General features: G+C 36.7%; 1 protein-coding gene across 1 annotated transcript in view; it reads left to right on the forward strand.

Annotated features, from left to right (window-relative positions):
* The first annotated feature begins 2,352 nt into the window (after positions 1-2,352).
* Fdh (alcohol dehydrogenase class-3 Fdh) overlaps positions 2,353-19,885 on the forward strand; it is a 58,450-nt gene continuing 40,917 nt past the window's right edge. Inside the window, exons 1-3 of the mRNA XM_067098088.1 lie at positions 2,353-2,505; positions 15,411-15,512; positions 19,163-19,304. Coding sequence (XP_066954189.1) covers positions 2,485-2,505; positions 15,411-15,512; positions 19,163-19,304 — 265 coding nt within the window. The 5' untranslated portion in view covers positions 2,353-2,484. The remainder of the gene's footprint in view (positions 2,506-15,410; positions 15,513-19,162; positions 19,305-19,885) is intronic.

Genomic DNA, 19,885 nt, shown 5'->3' on the forward strand with positions numbered 1-19,885 from the left:
ATTAAGAAGGCAATAGATAGCGGTAAAGATCCACATTTATCCATGCTTGATTGCAGAAACACACCAACTCAGGAGTCAGGGTACTGATTTTAGTCCAGCACAACGCAGCTTAGGCAGGCGCACACACACACACACCACTTCCAACTTCCTCAAATTTATTAAAACTTAGGATAATCAGTACAGAACATGTGTAGCAAAACAAGAGTATTGCAATCTTAGAAGTTCAATGTACTATAATAAAAGCAGTAAGGATCTAGATCCATTAAATGAAGGTGATATGAAAATTATGTGATAAGGATTAAACCTACTGAATTGGGTAAAAAGAGTTGGGACAAGGGTACTGTAGTGTTAGCACGCCTGGATGGAAGGTCATATAATGTTTCGTCTGATAATGGTATAATAAGACGTAACGGGGTACATCTGAGGAAAACCAGTGAGTCTGATCATGTCAACAGCAAAGAGTAGGCTACTGTAAATAGAGATGATAAAGAGATTGTGTGAAAATAACCCAATTAATGTTCATGAGAATTCTGTGGTACACAGTTGACTAGAAGTATGAGAAGTACCAGATGTAAATTGCCTGCAAAATTTGACAATTTTGTAGTAACCAAGAAGTAAATTATTTATTTAATAATTCGTCAAGAAGTCACTCAGCTTATATACAGCACTGCAATTATGTCTTGTGAAATAGTAAAACCGTATTCTCTATCTTTAAAACTCTTGTGTATAGCTACAAATACATGTATTGTTATTTCATTTAAACATTGAGGATGTTACAATATCAAGATGTATTGTGTTCTGTGTGTGGTACATCATATCTTTGCATCAATAGTTGTAAATGTTCAATAAGGAAGCGGACCCTGCTTCACGATTTGTAACTGACCGGCGTCTCGCTGAATACATCCTTTTCTTATACCCCATGACATCGCTATAATTATCATGCTGGCCGAATCTTTTACAAAAAAATGACTCGTTGTGTACAGACCAATTAGCGCTATTTACTTCTCACAAATGACCTTACGGACGATCATAAATTTCATTAAATTTCATAGTTAATAGTGTGTTGTGACTTGGAATCAGTGTAAACTATAATAGTAACGGTTTGCAGAGCCTATTCGGGCGGACCACAGCCTAGTAACAAGGACGTGGTATCTTCAAGGCCACATTTGCACACGACACATCCCCGGTTCGTTTCGAGAACGAAGCACCATACGAACCTTCAAGCTACTCAACATCCAGATGTAAACAAAGTGTTTGGTCGCTTGCGCTTAGATTAAATAACTTTTTGAAGTGCTTAGCTGCTCCTACTGGCATGTTTCGTTTATTATCCTCAACGCTCAAATGAAGAGCACAATTAAGACGACTTCAGAAGTATTAATATAACACTAGTACTCAATGGGAAACATTCCGCGCTGCTACAAAATCGGCATTCTAATCAAATCCAATAGATACTGGCTGGAAAGAAATTACATAGAGATGAAATAATCGTGTCGGATAATTTTAGGTCTGGGAGGATTGTTTAATCATTCAAGAATCAGGACATTACCTGATGCTTGCGTTATCATTGACAAGTCTACCATTTTCACGTGGCTATCAAGGCTTTGCTTCCAATTCTGTTGTGATAATCATACAATGACATTTCAACACCTCTAATAAAAGACAAACCTTACACTTTTGGTTATCACGGTAAAAATATTAATTCGCACATTATGAGGAGCTGCATCCCAACGCCATCCATGTAATCTGGGAAAGGACAGTGCTATAATCTTCAATTGCATGGCAATCCTTCCCAGTAACAGCTCACTATGGATTTTTGTATGTTAACTTTTATCATCGATTCTTTGACAGAATCAGCCGTTGATATAAATTTGATTATTTCATGCCACAAATCCTAAATCTTAAAGATTAAAAGATGAGTGTCTAAAGTTTTCAAGAAACTTAAAGCCTTTTATTTTTTTATTTATTTATTTATTTTTTTTTTTTTGCTGTATTAGATGTGAAAACACAGTGTAGCCACCGAATCAATGTTCTCCACTTCAGATTTAAATTGAGAGTGAAATTAATAATTTTACTTAGAGATTAACACTGATGAAAAGAAAGTAAAACAGCCTTGAGAACATTCGCGCTATAAATTTGATATGGACAGGCCTTGTGTGTGAACGGAAACCTAGCAGACGGTATATAGTATTTGTTTATAATGTTTTTTGGACAGAGTGCGATAAAATACCGGCAGATGTCTGGCAAATTACCTCAAAACTACCAGACTAATAAATGTGTATCATACTTCTGCTGACGGTAGGAAAGGAAAGATGGCCGAAGTCGCCGCCAGGCAAAATTCCGACCTCGAACCGAACGCTCAAACTTAGTGTTTCTGTGTTCGAGACAGTTTCGCAGTTTCGAAGCGATCTCATTTCATGTCATTATTGTCTGTCATTTGAATCATTCCGATTGTTTTCTCTCTCCTCGAATAAGCGCAGAGTCAGGATGTCGACCACGAAAGGACAGGTTTGTGTAGCGATAAATCCCAAACTATTTATTAATGTAGTGATTTATGGTTGTTTTTAAAATCTGCTTTAACTGTACATTTTATGTATGGAAGAGAAATAAGGAGTCAAGTTGATACAAATAAAGAAATCTGATGAGAATGAAGCGACTGGCCAGGAGTTTTGGGTTGGGCATGGTACCGCTGCGGCTCAGTCTACAAGTGTTTGACTAATGTCCTTTTATAGGTTCATAATTTTAATCGTAAATTTCTTATACTCAGTTTTGATTATTATTAAACGTATTCTGTTTCATGTAAACATTTGTATACTCTTTGAAATCAGTCAACGAATCATTATGTAACGACCGGCATAGCAGTATCCTACACCGGGTATTGGCCTTTGCAGCAAATCGAGAATAAAACCTCAACCAAGCCTATGTTCTCTATTAATGGGCCTTTCTTATCCCAGTCTTGACCACTTGTGATCTCTAGTTTACAGGCTTAGTCCGCGGCTGAGCCTGAAACCATCTTACGAGGGCCTGTAACCTACCGGTTAGCTAATTACCTGATGTTTTTCTGAAAGGTCTTATGTTATTTTACTTGCTATACAAACTGAATTTAAAGTAATATTTTTGTCGGCCGGTTGTAACTAAACTGTTATTGACCTTTGAAGACTACACAACTTGAATTACCTAACGCAGGGTAGGTCTAAGCCAGTATTCCGCGGCAAGCACCCTGCCCCACCCTCCATAGCTAATACGGCAAAATTGTAACCAGGAAACACCCCTAAAAATACCAGCATAATGTTGGTATTTTTAGAGGTGTTTACTGGTTACAATTTTGGCGTATTAGCTATGGAGGGTGGGGGCCAGGCGAATGCTGGCTTAGACCTACCCTGCTTAGACCTATTCAAGTCGCGTAGTCTTCAAGGTCAATGACAGCTTAAAGAGATCAACAAAATATTACAAAATTCTTGTACTAGGGTAAAATAACATAGGAAAACGTCAATTGCCACAGTCTGTGGCGAGTTAGAATTACCAACACCCCTAAAAATACCAACCTAACGTTTTTCGTATGGGTGTTTACTGGCTTTACAATTTTTTAAAGTAATATTTATGGAGGCGGCTGGTAACTGAACCTGTAGACCTGACCTTTTAGGTAATTCAAGTCGTGAATTACGTCAGAGGTCAATTAGGTTCAGTTACAGCCGGCCAACAAAATATTACTTTAAATTCAAAGCAAGTAAAATAACATAGAAAAACGTCAATTGCCATAAACTCACGCGGACAGGTTGGTTATTTTTACCGGGTGTTTACTGGTTACAATTTTGCCATATTAGCTATGGACGGGGGTGGGAGGCTCACCGCGGAATGCCGGCTTAGATCTACCCTGTTGGTAGTGTAGTCTTCAGAGGTCAATTACAGTTTAGTTACAGCCGGCTGACAAAATATGACTTCATATTCTTGTAAAGCAAGTAAAATAACATAGGAAAACGTCAATGAACATAGTCTAGCTTACCGCGGACAGCCGGCTTAGAATTACCTGGACTAGGCTTAATCTGTCATTTCAAAAGATGTAGCCTGGGAAAGGTAGGCAAAATTTTTCAGCAGTATTACTTTAGTGTAGGCTACTTCAATACAACTCTATATTGCTGTGTTCTTATGGTTCCATAATACTCTAAATACAAAAGGCCTATAGTACATTCACATCAGCCGTGCATTTGGTGCCTAGCACTGTCCCTTATGATGTTCCTGATTGGCTAGTGGTCAGTCAATCACAGCGCTGGAAAATGGCCAGTGCACTGCAGCCTCTCTCAAGCTCAGGAGAGTGAATATCGCTCCGAGACCTGAGGAACATGTCTTTCAAAAGTTATAACTTTCATTAAACCTCAGTTTTACCCAAAGAGTAGTAGTTTTCCAATTTTATCACTAAACATGTCAAGCCAATGGTTGAAGGATTATAATGATATATGACTTATTTACTTCAATAAACTTAATGATATATGAATTGTTTACTTCAATAAACTTAATGGTAAGATATTTGGTAGTGAAATAAACAAGAAATTTTTTAAGATAAAATGTATTCTTTCATTCCTTACATGGCATCGCAGTGCATTCATCATTTATCGTCTTGTGTCTCATGAAATTTCGTAGCTTAAATGTCATGGATGGCAATGCTACCTAAAAAGTATAGGTAGGGCTATCATTCAGTATGAAAATAACAAGCAAGCGATTAAGAATATTAAAACGTGCGGGGGACGCATGCAGACTATAGCCTATCCCGGGCAACCAGCCAGCTCCTTACACATTCCATAGGCCTACTTCTAGAGGAATCTCTTGCTTTCACTTGTTGTTATTTGAGGCCATACTTGAATGACGCTTGTATGGTATTGGCCAGCCTAATGACAGGAGGCACTCAACAACCTCAGTTTCCCAAAGGGGCCCTTCCATAATTGTCAAGCAATAGAGTAGGGTTTGGGAAGCAAAGCCATCTGGCAAGGATCAATGCATCAGGTGATAGATTTAGGCTAGTTAGGACATGGTTCCCCATGATTGAAAGACTTGTATGTAATAAAGTTAAATAGTTCCATGGGATTGAGAAAAGTGTAATTTATTTGGCTTAGAGTTCAAGTTAGTTTTTTTTTTTTTTGGGGTGTGTGGTAAATTTAAATAGAATTTTTGCTACCACCTCTACATCATAAATTTTTTTCAATTTCCCAGCCAGTTGAGTCACAGACTTTACCAAATTTTTTTTCAGGCTTGATTCCCATTTTGGCAGCCTTATTGATTATTACTTTATTTCTGTCTAACTTTTACTAATTCTGTTGAATTTAGTCATGTCCTATTAGCCACTGATACTCCAGGGATCCAGTTATGTTAAATGCTTATATAAAATTTCCTCCCATTTAGGCCATGGCTTGCACCTTAATATATCTATATTTTTACTGCGAATTAATTTTGTATATTTTAATCTATCCATTTCTCATTCTGGAAATTGTATGGAACAGTTCTGATAATTATACAAAACAGTTCTGCATGAAGTTTTTCATATTTAGATAAAAAGATAAACATTTATTCATCCATTTCCATAAAAAGGAATAAATCCTCAAAGAAATATCCAACAAGGTTGATTATCACAGAATCTCTCCTAAATCCAGTGATTCTGGGTATGCATGGGTAACTTTTTTTTTTTTTTTTTTTGGTGGGGGAGGCTGGGGGATGAGGAAATAATGGCAGTGCACAACAAAATCAGTCAAATAAAAAGTCAGCACTCTTGCATGTCTACAGGAACAATCCACACAAAGTTTGTGTTGCTGTTTTCTAATCTGGGTGGAAAATTTACCACTGCTCTCCTTTCTCATTTTTGCATTAGCTAAAGCATCTTGCCATCCTTTCCATTTTCCCATTCTCAAGTGCGATTTTCCAGGTCAAATATACCATAACATTTATGTGTATCCAAAGTACAGTAACCATTGTATTAGTCAAACCTAAAGTTTTGTACTGTAGTATTAATAATTGTAGTTCTCTCTCTTTCATCTTATCAGAACTGAACTTATCAGAATTCTTTAACCCTTAATGTACAGAATCCTCATATAAATATCTACAACAGGTTTTGGGTGATGGACGGGAATCCTCATACGAGTATTAATATTATGCGCCATACTGTTTGAATGAATTTAGTGGGAAAGATGTTCATAGCACTTCAATGTTCCATATATGACTTATGGCAACTATAATACCTTGGCACGGGAGAGACATCAATCAGTATGCCTTGAGATTTCAGAGGAGGATGTACTGCCTCTTTGCAGCTCCAGGACGTCTTTTTATTTATTTGCTCATAAATATAGCCAGGGTTTACTGTTGGTTTTATTTCATATCCTTTATGATAGTATGTCAGCTATAAATGTAAATTTGCAAAAGAAAAGTACAAAGAAATATTAGAAAAAACAATTATACCTCACAGAAAGTTACTGCATCTGCCCATTTCTGTAAATCTCGTAAATATTGTACAACAAATATATAGAATTAGTTACTGTTTTTAGTTCTTAGCTGTTATGATATTGTGTGAGTTGTAATTATAATTTTACAAAATAAAATAAATTATTAGAAAAAATATGCACAACTTGGTAAAATTAACATATTTTTACTAGAGTCTTGTTAAAGAGGCCCCACACAGGGTTGTAAATAGTCACTGTCAACTTCCCGTGGAAGGTAGGGAAAAATTGTTAGAATTTTTTCTTACACCATGTGCATTTGCATGTCTTCCTCTTTCCATTGATGTGTTTTTTTCTTGAATTGGCCAACCTTCAAGTTTGCCTGGTTGATGGGTGTGTTTGATATATATTTAGCCCATCCTTTAAGGGTTAATTATCAGCTATAGTTTTGAATTTTTTTTTCTGGGCTACCCTTTTATAATTGACATTTGCAGATATCATTTGAATGGTAAATTACAGGTTAGCAGAGACTAGAAATCATAAGGAATAAATTAAAAAATGTAGGATAAATAAATTGTTCTAGTGTAGGCTTATACCATAGGCCTTTTTCACTTATCAGATTTTGCTCTATCATAAGACCAGACCCCTGAAGTATATGATAAGCTGAGAGACTATTTGTTCTCCTCAGTTATATTCCCATCCCACAGCAGCAACACTGTTGTGTTTCATTCTTTCTGTTTTTGTATTGAACTTTCAAAAACCCTTCTTAATAACCCCTTTAGATCTCATTTCTTCATCTCTCCTTCATTTTGTTTCTTTGCTTCTTCTTCCCTTTCTCTCCCAAGGAAATATCTTTATCAATTTCTACCTTCATCATTTCATCCTCATCTTCGCCATGACATATTCATTTACAGTAGTACCTCAGCATATTGGGTTTCTTTATTTATCAGAAGTATTAAATGAAACTGTCCCCAACCCCCAAAAATATGTGAGAACAGAAAAATCTGGTTAGTCCACAAGACAGTGGGTGCTGAAGCAACTGTGACCAACATTGGCTTGTCTAAACTGTAGGAGTGGGGTTCCATCATTGCCAGGCAAGTGTAGCCATCATGCCATGCAGAACACTTCCCTTAGTCTGTAGTTGTTTGTTCATTGTATTATGAACCTGTGCTACTTTTTCATAATGCTGTTTGGTGATTTTCTAATGTTTTGTTTGCAGTTTCACTTTTTTTATGTTCAATGTTTTTATCGTACATGTACATACTGTAATATGCTGACAGTGAAAGTTAAATTATGTTTAGCAAGTAATTTTTATTAAGTGAATGCATCATACTTTGTTCATTGTGCAAATACATTTTCTGAAGTTCTAAGATTTTTGGTTAAAAGAAGTGGAATTGCACCGGTTTGTGCTGCAGAGTACGTTTTGTAATAAGTGTTACATGTTAAAAGCAATACCTGTTATTGATATTTTTTTAAATGTTTGTATCATTCTTTATCATATGAATATGTATTCCAAAATTCCATTACTATTTTAAAAGAATTGTTAATTGCTCTAGTAAATGTACTGTAGAGTAGGTAAAAGTGTTAAATGATACTGCAGGAGCAATAGTTAATATTGAGATTATTTCATGCTGAAAGGAGATTATTTCATGTTGAAAGGGATAAAGCCATTTCTTTTCTCAACTTTTGAGCACACTTGTAAAATTATGAAGATTTTGGTTGAAATAAGTGTAGAGGTAAATTTATTCTCTAAAAACATTGTTGTAATATTATTGCTGTTCAGAGAATTAATTTAAGTATTTATTATGACTTGTGTTAAAGAATCAAATTCAAGAGGAAGAGTCTAAATCTTGCCCAGAAGTTAGACCTTCTGAACAAGATGGAAAAAAAATGATAGGACAGTTTCTCAGGTGTGTGAACAATTTGGCTGTAACAGACAAATTAGTGATATTCTGATAGGCAAGGACAAATTGCGTGGATTTGCTAAAAAGTATACTGTAGTTCAGATACTTTCAAAGAGTATACAACTATGGGAACACACAAGGAATTGTATCACAGCAAGCATGAAAAGCATGATGATGCTGTGCGCAAGTGGTTTACACAACAAAGAGGTGCAGGGGGTTGAGGTAAGAGGAACTGAAATCAAAATGACAGCAGCAAACTTTGCTGAAGAAATGAATATTAAAAATTTTAGTGCATCAGATGGATGGTTATGACGCTTCTGTAGTGCACTGTCTAAAGAAAGAAAGCTGTTTCATCATAAGCTGCTGCAACTCATCAGTAGCGAAGGCCTAGTCCTGGCCCAGATCTACAACTTCAAGGAGACCTGTCTGTTTTGGAAATCCCTACCCCATAACACACAAGTACAGGTAGGAACTTACGATGTTCATGGTGTGAAGTAAAGCAAACTGCGTATCTCTGTACTTTGTTTTGCTAATGCAGATGGTTCTCACTGTCTGAAGCCCTGTATTGTTGGTACAGTCAGGCAGCCAGTTGCCATAAAAGACATAATGTATTCTTTACCAGTTCATTATTACTCATCGCAGGAAGCACTGTTTACAACAAATATTACAACATCCTATATATTTGATCATGCTTTCAGGGAGATATGTCACCACCAGGAGAAGTTTTGAAAATCCATCCTGACCTTGTTAGGGCCATCATCCTGATGGAAACCTGCGCCTCACACCCCTCTGAGGAAGGTCTGGTAATATGGGATGGAAGGATAAGGTGTATTTTCTTACCCACCCAAAAAATAAAAAAATAACACAGCCCATGGACCAGGGTGTTATCTGTGCTACCAGGAGGCTGTATCGTTCCATGTTTATAAATGAAGTGATTGAGGAGGAAGATTTCAGTGGTGACCAAGATAATAGAGAAAAGAAGACAAAATTCTTCAGAGATACAACTTTAGGTGTGCCATATTCAACTGGGCTGCAGCATGGAATACTGTGACATAGTCAACATTGGTCAGTGCATGGAAAGAGGTTGCTTTAGGATGTTGAAGCTCTACAGGACTTCAGTGGCTTAGAATCCAGTGGCTTCTATGCAACCTTCCACGAACTTGATCAACCAGTGACCAAAGAAGACATAGACAAGTGGCTGGATGAAGGTGGAGACCACTTAGAGCATCAATTGCTCTCTGAGGGCAAATCATCCAGGGATATGTGGATGTGCTGCCTGATGAGGAAGAGGAAGAAAAATAAGAACAACCCAATAAACCAAAGAAAATATCTAAAGTCAGGTCACATGTCAATGCCTTGATAGAGTGACTGGATACCACCATGAACCAAAATGCTTTAAGGTTCTGTGGCCGAGTGAGGGAATTGAGAAATCTTGTCTGCCAGATGCAGTTACAGTCAGGAAAACAAAAAGACTCCTTCTTCCAACCCAAGAGTTGTCATAAAGAAGCATTGGTAGCAAAGAAAACCTCAGTGTCATCACCTTTGCCCTCACCGAAGATTAGCTCACTTCAGCGTAGCTCCTCTGTTAGCATCCCCAATACAGTACTCAGCCTAGCACTGAGATTCATAGAGTTAGAAACACTCCAGGATTCTCCATTGCCAAGGGGCTTTGCCAATTCTGACTCAGGACTAAGATGTCCTTAGTTGCTGCAACCATAGTAGACTTCCCTACCTCATTGCCTGCAAGTTAAGATAATAACATTATTGTAAATTGACAGTATTAATATGGTACTATTATTTATGTACATATACAGAAATACAGTCACAGCAGTGCATGCTCTCTCTCTCTCTCTCTCTCTCTCTCTCTCTCTCTCTCTCTCTCTCTCTCTCTCTCTCTCTCTCTCTCTCTCTCTCTCTCTCTCGTTGTGTACTAAGATGTTAAAAAATTAATAGACCAGATTAAAACATAACTAGGAGATGCTCACTATTACTCTCATTTGCTGTTAGCAGTTCACAGTACCCGTGCATCTGATATCCAACCCTGTGTCTGACGACGCTCCACTCACAGGGCTGGAAACATGTCAGTCTCTTCCAGCCATCACCAAGTCAACATCTACGCTGCAACCTCTCCTCATGAAATATGTCTATCAAAAGTTATAACTTTCATTACACCTCAGTTTTATCCGAAGGAAAGTCGTGTTTCTCAATTTCATCACTAAACATCATCAAGTCAATGATTTAAGGATTATAATGATATATGAATTATGTACTTCAGTAAACTTAATGCTAAAATATGTATAGTGAAATAAACATGAAATTTTTAATATAAAAAATATATTTCGTTCTTGACATGACATCGCAATGCATTTATCATTTACTGTATCATCTTGTTTTTCATACACTATCATAGCTTAAATGTCATGAATGACAGTGCTACCAAAAAATTATAGGTAGGGCTATCAATATGAAAATAACAAGCAAAAGATTAAGAATATTAAAATGAGCGGCTATATGTGCAGACAATAGCCTTATGTTTATTTCACTATACATATTTTAGCACTAAGTTTACTGAAGTACATAATTCATATATCATTATAATCCTTAAATCATTGGCTTGACGATGTTCAGTGATGAAATTGAGAAACACTACTTTGCTTTGGGTAAAACAGGTGCAATGAAAGTTATAACTTTTGATAGACATATTTCATGAGGAAGGTCGTAGTGTAGATGTTGACTCGGTGAAGGCTGGAAGAGAATGACGAGTTTCCAGCCCTGCGACTGGCTGATCAATGGCCAATCGGGAGTGTCGTTAGAGACGGGGTTAGATATCAGATGCACGGGTGGTGTGAATTAATTATACAGTAAACCCCCGGATTCGCGTTCTCAAGATTCACGGACTCGTATTCGCAGATTTCTCTGTGGAACATATCTACCCATTATTCGCCGAAAATTCGGCCATTCTTGGTATTTTTCACTGAGAAATATTCACTAATTACTGTATTTTCATGTCATTTTCATGACTAAAATGCACTTTTTGTGATAAAACTATTAAAATACTCAGATATAAGCATTTTTAGAGGGTTTTTCTTGTGTTTAAACTATCAAAGTAGGCATTTCTAAGTGTTTTTAGAGGGGTTTTAAGTAGTCGCGGATTTTAGCTATTTGCGGGGGGTGAGGTACGCATCCCCCACGAATACGTGGGATTTACTGTAGTTCCGAGATCCATGCCGTACCCATATCTGTATCATACTCATACCCATACCATACACATACCCATACCCATATCCATACTGATATACCCATATCCATATCCATACTGATACTCATACCCATATCCATACCAATACCCATACCATGCCCATACACATACTATACTTGTACCCATATCCATACCATACATATACCCATTCCATACCCATATCCGTACCATACCTGTACCTATACCCATATCCATACTGATACCAATACCCATATCCATACCATACCCATATCCATACCACATCCATACCTATATCCATTCCCATACCTATATCCATTCCTTACCCATATCTGTACCATACCTGTACCCATATCCATACCCTTACCCATACCCGTATCTGTACCATGCCTATACCCATATCCTTTTTACTGGGTCGTAGACTAGGTTATACATAACAAAAACTGCAATGGCCTCCTTTTAAACTAATACCGTTTTTAAAATGCACACTATTTTAGCATTCCTTTTTACTTTATTTCTAAGCTCTGGTTTACCTCAAGATTTTTTATCTTCTATCACTGTTGTAAAGTGACCCTGCTGCTTCTCTTTTGTGCTCACTATACAGTATTCTCTCTCTCTCTCTCTCTCTCTCTCTCTCTCTCTCTCTCTCTCTCTCTCTCTCTCTCTCTCTCTCTCTCTCTCTCTCTCAGTTGCAGTATCCACAATAGACCTAATCATTTGATTATCTAGTGCTTTGAGGCTTCATGCTAGATTGAATACCAGTGGATCATGGTCATTGTCAGTTCACTAATAATTCCTATAGAAAGGAGGACACCACCTGTCACTGGTCTTATTTTGCCCTTATTTTTCATTGCCTGCTTTGCCCATGTAATATTTTCGACTCCTGGGCTGTATGGGACTGGCTTCCTAAATCTGTTACTCCCTGTGATTCTTTTGATATGCCTGTATACTGTATATATAGTCTAGCCCCTCTTCTGCAGTTCATAAATGTTTGTCCTCCCATTTGCTTTACATTTTCATATCCTTTAAGAATCCCAGGAAAAACTAGTTAAGTTCTGCTTTTGCATTCATTTTAATTGACATAAATTGCTCTCTCTTTTGAAATCTAATGGACCCATTTAAGAGAGCCTCCAGTTACTCTGTTGTCATGAGGATCTTGCCCTTTGCGCAACTTGATAGGTTAGTTTTCTCAAGGCTCAGTATCCATGCTCAGATTTTTCTGGACATCAATCAGGGATACATCACTGACATAAAGCTGTCTATTTTGTCATATTGCTATATTGCAGTATGTTTTTTTTTTTTTTTCCATGACCTGCCTGTGGGTGATCTAATTTCAGTCTTTGAGAGTTTGCTTAGTTTACCAGTTTCTCCCGTCTTTTATCGATGAGCCCAAACAATGTATGTAGTTTTACAAGGTTTTACTGAATTCTTGTATGTATTTCTGTAATGTTTCTTCTGCTCAATCCATACTTATCGTGTATAGGTGCTATTATTCAGTATCCCACTCAGCTTTTGATTTCTACATTGTAAGTATTAACATAGGTTCTGCTCTTTTGTTATGTTGTCATTTAAAAAGTATGCTTTCATAGGCAGATACTGTACCTGTATCTTTGTATGCTTTCATGGGCAGATACTGTACCTGTATCTTTGTGAGAACACAAACCATTGTCTGTTACTTAGAGGCATTCCCAGCACGATCTGGACTGTTGATGAAACTTTATAAGATGATGTTTAATTGGTGGTAAGCAGGTGAGCAGTAGGGTACTGCCCAACTCACTTCTCAGTATCCCGTCACCTTTCCCTCATCTGATGTAGAATCAAACTTTTTTTTTTTTTTTTTTTTTTTTTTTTTTTTTTTTTTTGGTGTAGTGACATAACTCACCTTGACACGACCTTATATCATTATTTGTTTTTGTGTATAGTGGTTGTTCAGTATGTACTACTACTTCTATAACTGAAAGAGGTTCTTCGCTGTCACCTCTGCTGGAGAGTTATGTGATAAAATAAATGAAATTCTATGCTTGTTTCTCCCTCGGCACTCTTCAGGTCATGGTATCTCTACTTGTTTTGTATCAAATATTTTGTTTCTGAATGCCCTTTACAGGATTGGCTGATTTCCACTTTGCCCACCTCCTTTTTCAAATGTAATCAGCTGTATAAGGGAGAGGTAAGGTTCATTTAAAAATCTAAATTTAAGATTTTTTAAATACTTACCTATCCATTACATACAGGCAGTCCCCAGTTAATGGCGTGGGTTCCATTCCCAACTGAGCACCGCTAACTGAAAATCGCCAATTATTATGGTAATAAATGGCGTTTACAATGTTGTAAGCGCCAATAAACTGCTTACCGATGCTGATAAACTGCTTACTGATGCCAAAAATCGCTTACCATTGCTGAAAATCTGGTTAACTTCATCATTAGCAAGGGCCATAAAACCGGAACATTGTTAACCAATGCCGCTGAGAAGCAAGGACTGTCTATATATAATTTGCCCTCCCTACCTCCCCACATCCAAATTGGACAGTAGACTGACCGGCTATGAATGTTTGTACCTTTCGGTCCCCTGGTGGGGGTGGGGGAAATACAGGCAGTCCCCAGTTATCGGCGATCCGGTTTTACAGCGCTTGTCTAGTGACAACAATAACCAGATTTTTTACACCGATCTCCAGTTATTGGCGCCGACCCACGGTTATCGGCAATGATTCCCATTTATCGGTGGCGCCGATAACCGGGGATCGGCGCTATTATGGCTGATTTTCGGTTATCATCACGCTGTCGGGAACGGAATCCCCGCCGATAACTGGGGACCACCTGTGGATGGATAGAAGATGGAATAATAGAAAACCGAGTGTTCTTGTTTTTTGGTTCAATATATTGAACAACTGCTGGTGTGGATATAAAAGCAATATAATGAAGAGGTAAGTATTTAAAAAATAAATCTCAGGTATAGGCAGCCCCTGGTTAACAGCTGGGGTTCCGTCCCCAGCTGAGCGCCACTAACTGAAAATCGCCGATAATAGTGCCGTAAACCCTGCATATCAGCATTGTTAACTGGATATCAGCACCATAATCCCCACTTAATGGCGCTGTTAACTGGGGGTTAGCGCCGAAATCCCACTTTAATGGCGCCGTTAACTGGAGATCGGGACTGAAAATCTGGTTAATGACGTCGCTAGCCAAGTGCTGTAACCCAAAATGCCATTATTCGATGCCGCCTGTAAGCGAGGACTGTCTGTATTTATATATTACCAAACTTTTAGATTCCAGCTCACTCTGGGAAACTTTCATGTAAAAGGTTCAGGCTTGTATAGCTAGGAAAATGCAGTATCTGGAATTTACTGTTGCGAGTTTTAGACTGGTAATTATATGAATCCGTGCTACTTAATCGCCATTTTACATTATTTTTGCAATTGTATTGATTTAATTACTTTTTTCCAGGACATTCTGGCTATAGTGTTTTTCAGTTTTTATGTATTGGCTATTTCTTTTAAACAATGTGTTCATTATTACTGTATTTTTAAGATGTACTTTAGTAGTTGCAGTTGGATATAGTAATTATATGTGTTCTTTACATTTTTTCTTTTTAGTCTTGTTAATTATTATTGTTTATATATTTTGTGTACAGCATTTTTCCAGTTGTTGTGGTGGCATATTGTTACTTTGTTAATATTTACATTTTCCTAAAAGCGTTATATTTAATGTCTATGTAACGTTTCAAGATTTGTCTTTACACGAAAACATTGGTTTAAGTCTGATGTTACTGCAGAGTTTAGAACTGTATGGGATATTCAAATTATGGCATGTAAAACACTGAATGTTTTTCCAGAACTTACCAGACCTCTAAGGTAATTATCTGTTTTCTTCCTTAAGGTTATCAAATGCAAAGCTGCAGTTGCTTGGGAGAAGGAGAAACCTCTTTCTATAGAAGAAATTGAAGTTGCCCCTCCAAAGGCAGGAGAAGTCAGGATAAAGGTAAGTGTTGGTCGAAAGTACTACTTATTTATAACTTGACAGTGTTCTGACCCTCATGTTTTTCTGCAGAAAATACAAACTATTGCTTTTTATGTTGGAATATTCTCAATGTGACCTGAAAACTGTCGTTTAATTATTTTAACAAGGAAATTGGTGGTAGGTGGGTGATGGAGTTCCCCACTCACCTGTTGAAAGTTAGAAGTTTCTCTTTGGCAGGTGTTTTGTTTAGATGTGTGCTGTGCTGACTGACTGTGGAGTCAAAGCTCCCCCCTACTTAATTTTTTCCTCTTCCTCCTCCGTGATGGTTGTTAACAAGAAAGTATACAGTGGAATTGTGAAGGACATGCCTGGCGTTATTTTTCTACCGAAGCCTACCCATTTTGCATGGTGAAGGGTCTCGAATTATACCACCTGCACAGTGTCTTTTCCATCCTGCTCTTGAGTTGCTGTAATCAGTCTCTCAAGAACTCTCTTTTTTTTTGTTGGCTTCCTGGTTTCCTGGCCATGCATAATCAAATGCTTCTCTGGAGGCTCTCACCTATCTCAGAATCAACGGTGTGTTCAAACACCATCCACTTCTCAGCTGTTTTGTATGCCAGTAGCTTTTGGCTATCCTTTGAACAGGCTTTTGAACTTGGCAAGTTTCAAGGGATTCTAATAATTCGTCCTCCCCATGCTCTTGACTTCACTCCTTATCTGTTTTACACACATGGAGGTAGTTTTTAAGTACCTGCCTTTACACCTTAGGTGCTTAACATATGAGCTATCCAGGGATGTCTTCCATGGTGCGCCCATTACTTAAGGAGATTACCTGGATGTTCAAAGTCGCTGTCAGCGCCATGTGTCGGGTGCCTGCCGGAATTAGAATTTTTGCAATTGGGTATTCTATTCTTTTCAGAGGTTCCTCTGCTTGTTCTTCCCTCCTAGATTGCAATTCAGATTAAGTATGATGATTTAGTTTTGTACAAAGAATTTATTTAATTTGTATAAACCCATTAATCAAAATTATTAAAGTCTTTTTTCCCTTCTCTTCATTCTTCCAAATGAGGGTTGGTACAGAAGAAAATGAGGTAAGTTAGTGGGCAACCGGAGACTGCAGGCTGGTGATTCCTGGTGGAATCTTGCTTGTTTCATCCCTTCAAGTCAGAGTAGCTGGTTCTGATTTACATAGGAATAGGATAAACATAATTACAGTACAGTAAACCCCCGGATTCGTTGGCTCACAATTCGCGAGCTCAGCCATACGTGGGATTTTCTGTGGAACCAATCTAAAAATTATTCACTGAGAAACTCACCTATTCATGGGTTTTTTCGTTGAGAAATATCCACTAATTAGTATATTTTGATGTTATTTTCATGACTACATTTTATACAATAAAATAATGATTTACTAATTTACAAATATTATTAATAATAAGATTAAATAACAATATTAATAATATTAACAATAATAATAATGTAATAAAATTAAATATAACATGTAATAAGATGCAATAGTACGAAATGTTTCTCTCTCTCTCTCTCTCTCTCTCTCTCTCTCTCTCTCCTAAAGGGTAGAATGTGAGAAATAAATAGATAGCCAGAGAAATAGATACTTAGTTATTAGTGTTTCAAAAACATAAAGGTACATCTTTGGAAGACAAAAAACAGATGTATAAATTTTTTTGTTGTTAGTCCCTTAAAGAGAAATGGATCATCATTCCTTGAGAGATTAAAGAGACAAGTTTCTCTCTCTCTCCCTCTCTCTCTCTTTTGCTTGTGCTGGCAGATTATAAATTAGTGGTAACTATCTGTTGGCTGGAAGGGTTAGAAGTATATATGTATATATTTTTAAGGGTAGTAATGTTTAAGATGACTTTGAAATGATGATAATATAATTTCAAAGATTAATGCAGTAATAAGAATAATTCAAGGTATATTTGATGTAGGATAATACATTGTAGAGGGGGGGGTTAACTATTTGCGGATTTTAACTATTCGCAGGGGCCGGGTCTGGTATGCATCCCCCACGAATATGGGTTGTTTACTGTAATGGGTTTGTATAAAAACTTTATTTTAAAAACAAAATTGTCCCACGGGATCATAACTCTCACTTCAGTAACCTGTATTATTTTTATTTTTTTATAACAAAATATGATTGAATTCTTCCAGTTTCACATTGAATATGAACAAAACTAGAAGCTGGGCAAGAGTAGATTAGGAAGAAGTTAGAATATTAAACTTCTGTTCTGATTGTAAAAAATAATTTTCATTACTTTTTTTAGGAAATATCATAAAAGCCAAAAAAGTACCTTATAACAGACCAACATATACAGTATGCAGGGTTGACTGTATGAGAAAACTCCTGGTCGACATTGAGAACATGTATACAATATTTAGTTGACCCTTACTGGCAGTGATGATATCCTTTACGGACTTGAAAATTTCCAGGATTATAGAATAAACCTATAACCTCAAAACCTCATGACTTGCAAATTTAAAGAAAAAAAATATTGTCACCATAGTTTCCCATTGTGTATCAGTTTTTGTTGGCTTACAGATTTATGGTTGTCAAGGCCATAAAAGCACTATTAAGGGTTGCATGACTGCCGAATTTCGAGGAATTATCGAATTTTATTTATTAACAGTTTTCAGCTGTTTTATATCTAAAACATATCCTGAAGTGATAATGCTAAAAAAATTTTTTTTTAGATTGGCTTATTGATAATTTTGTTCATTGCTTGTATGACACTGTAAACCACAAATTTAAAAAAAAAGATTTGTATGAATAATTCAGGATAGGATCAAGTAAGCTATACACTGTTTTGGACTGTTTTATATGTAAATAAACATATCTAGAAAGCTTATTGCTAAAAAAATGTTTAGATTGGTTCATGAACAATTTTATTCATCACTTGCTCGGCACAGTGAATGACAAACTGTAAAAAACGCATGTAAGACAATGTGAAAAAAATTCATTCAAAAATAATTGTCACCTACTAAAATATTCCATTCTCTCTATGGGACATGTCAGAGAAAATGGGTTATAATGGTAACTTGCTCGAGATGTCCAGATTCTCTCAGGATTTTTGAAAGTAAACATTTTTGTTATTTTGCAGTTTTTTTTTTTTTTTCTTTTCTTCTTCAAAACTAAATGCTTATTTCTCCAAGAAGAGTGAACTAAATTCAATGAAACTTTTAGAGAGTGTTGTATAACTCTATGTTTTGTTGTTGGGAAAATAACTTTTTTTGTGCAACTTTTGATTTTGCATATTTGAAAATTTCTAAATTTCCCCACAAGTGAAATTTCATTATTAGTTTTAGAATAAGTGGTAAACATTTGAAGCAAATCCTTTCAGTCGTAAGGTAGAAAAAGTCATTTACTTTATAATAGGGCCTTATGGCGTCAGCGCTCCCCTTAATGAACCTAATCCCAAAATTTATGATTGCATATATATTGCTATTTTGTTATTTGGCACTGGTCCTAGGTTACTTAGTCGTAAACTTTTATTGGTATATATCAGGATATTGTAACCTTTAAATGTATCTATCGGGTTCCTGAAGCTTGTTGTAGGTAAGTACTGTTTGTGCAGAAATATTTATATTTACAGTGGATATTAGTGACCAAACAATACTGTTAATAATTTTATTTTTTTACTTATTGTTTGCAGATTTTAGCTACTGGAGTTTGCCACACTGATGCATACACTTTAGGTGGACATGATCCAGAGGGTCTGTTCCCTGTTGTTTTGGGACATGAAGGTGGTGGTATTGTTGAGAGTGTGGGGGAGGGTGTGACTTCTGTCAAAGAAGGTAAGAGATTTATTTCTTTATGGTCTAGAGGTGTTTCTGAAAGGTAAATCATTCCTGGAAATAACCTTTGTCGTTAAACATGTGAAAAAATGGTCTGAAACTTTTGTGATAAGAAAGATTACAAAGTTTCCCTTTTAATTCTTTATATGGAAACCTACTAATTTCCTGTTTATCTGACATCATTTTGTTTTGTTGCTGTTGCCCTGAAAAGAAGGGCCCATGCGTGCAAGTTTGTACACGAAAACATTGGTGCATTGGCTTTTATAAGGTTGTACAAGGAAGCATTGGTCACATTTGTTTCTGTACATATGTCTGTGGTGCCTACTGGCTTATTCTCTTAAATACAAAATATGATTTATATTTTTCTGGATTCATATGTTTCCAATAAGAAGTCCATTGCAGTGCCAGCATATATGGTTGCGTATCTTAGTGCATTTTGTGTCCTGAATTTAGTTTTGTCAACTTGGTAATTTCAAATGAACATTGAAAACAATCACCATGGCATTGGTGTGAGGGAAACCTTGGAGTCAAGATGAATAGCCTGGTTTTCCAAGGGATTTGATGTCACTGTTCTTCAGGGA

Source organism: Macrobrachium rosenbergii, chromosome 54, assembly GCF_040412425.1.
Source record: "Macrobrachium rosenbergii isolate ZJJX-2024 chromosome 54, ASM4041242v1, whole genome shotgun sequence".
Taxonomy (NCBI): Eukaryota; Metazoa; Arthropoda; class Malacostraca; order Decapoda; family Palaemonidae; genus Macrobrachium; species Macrobrachium rosenbergii.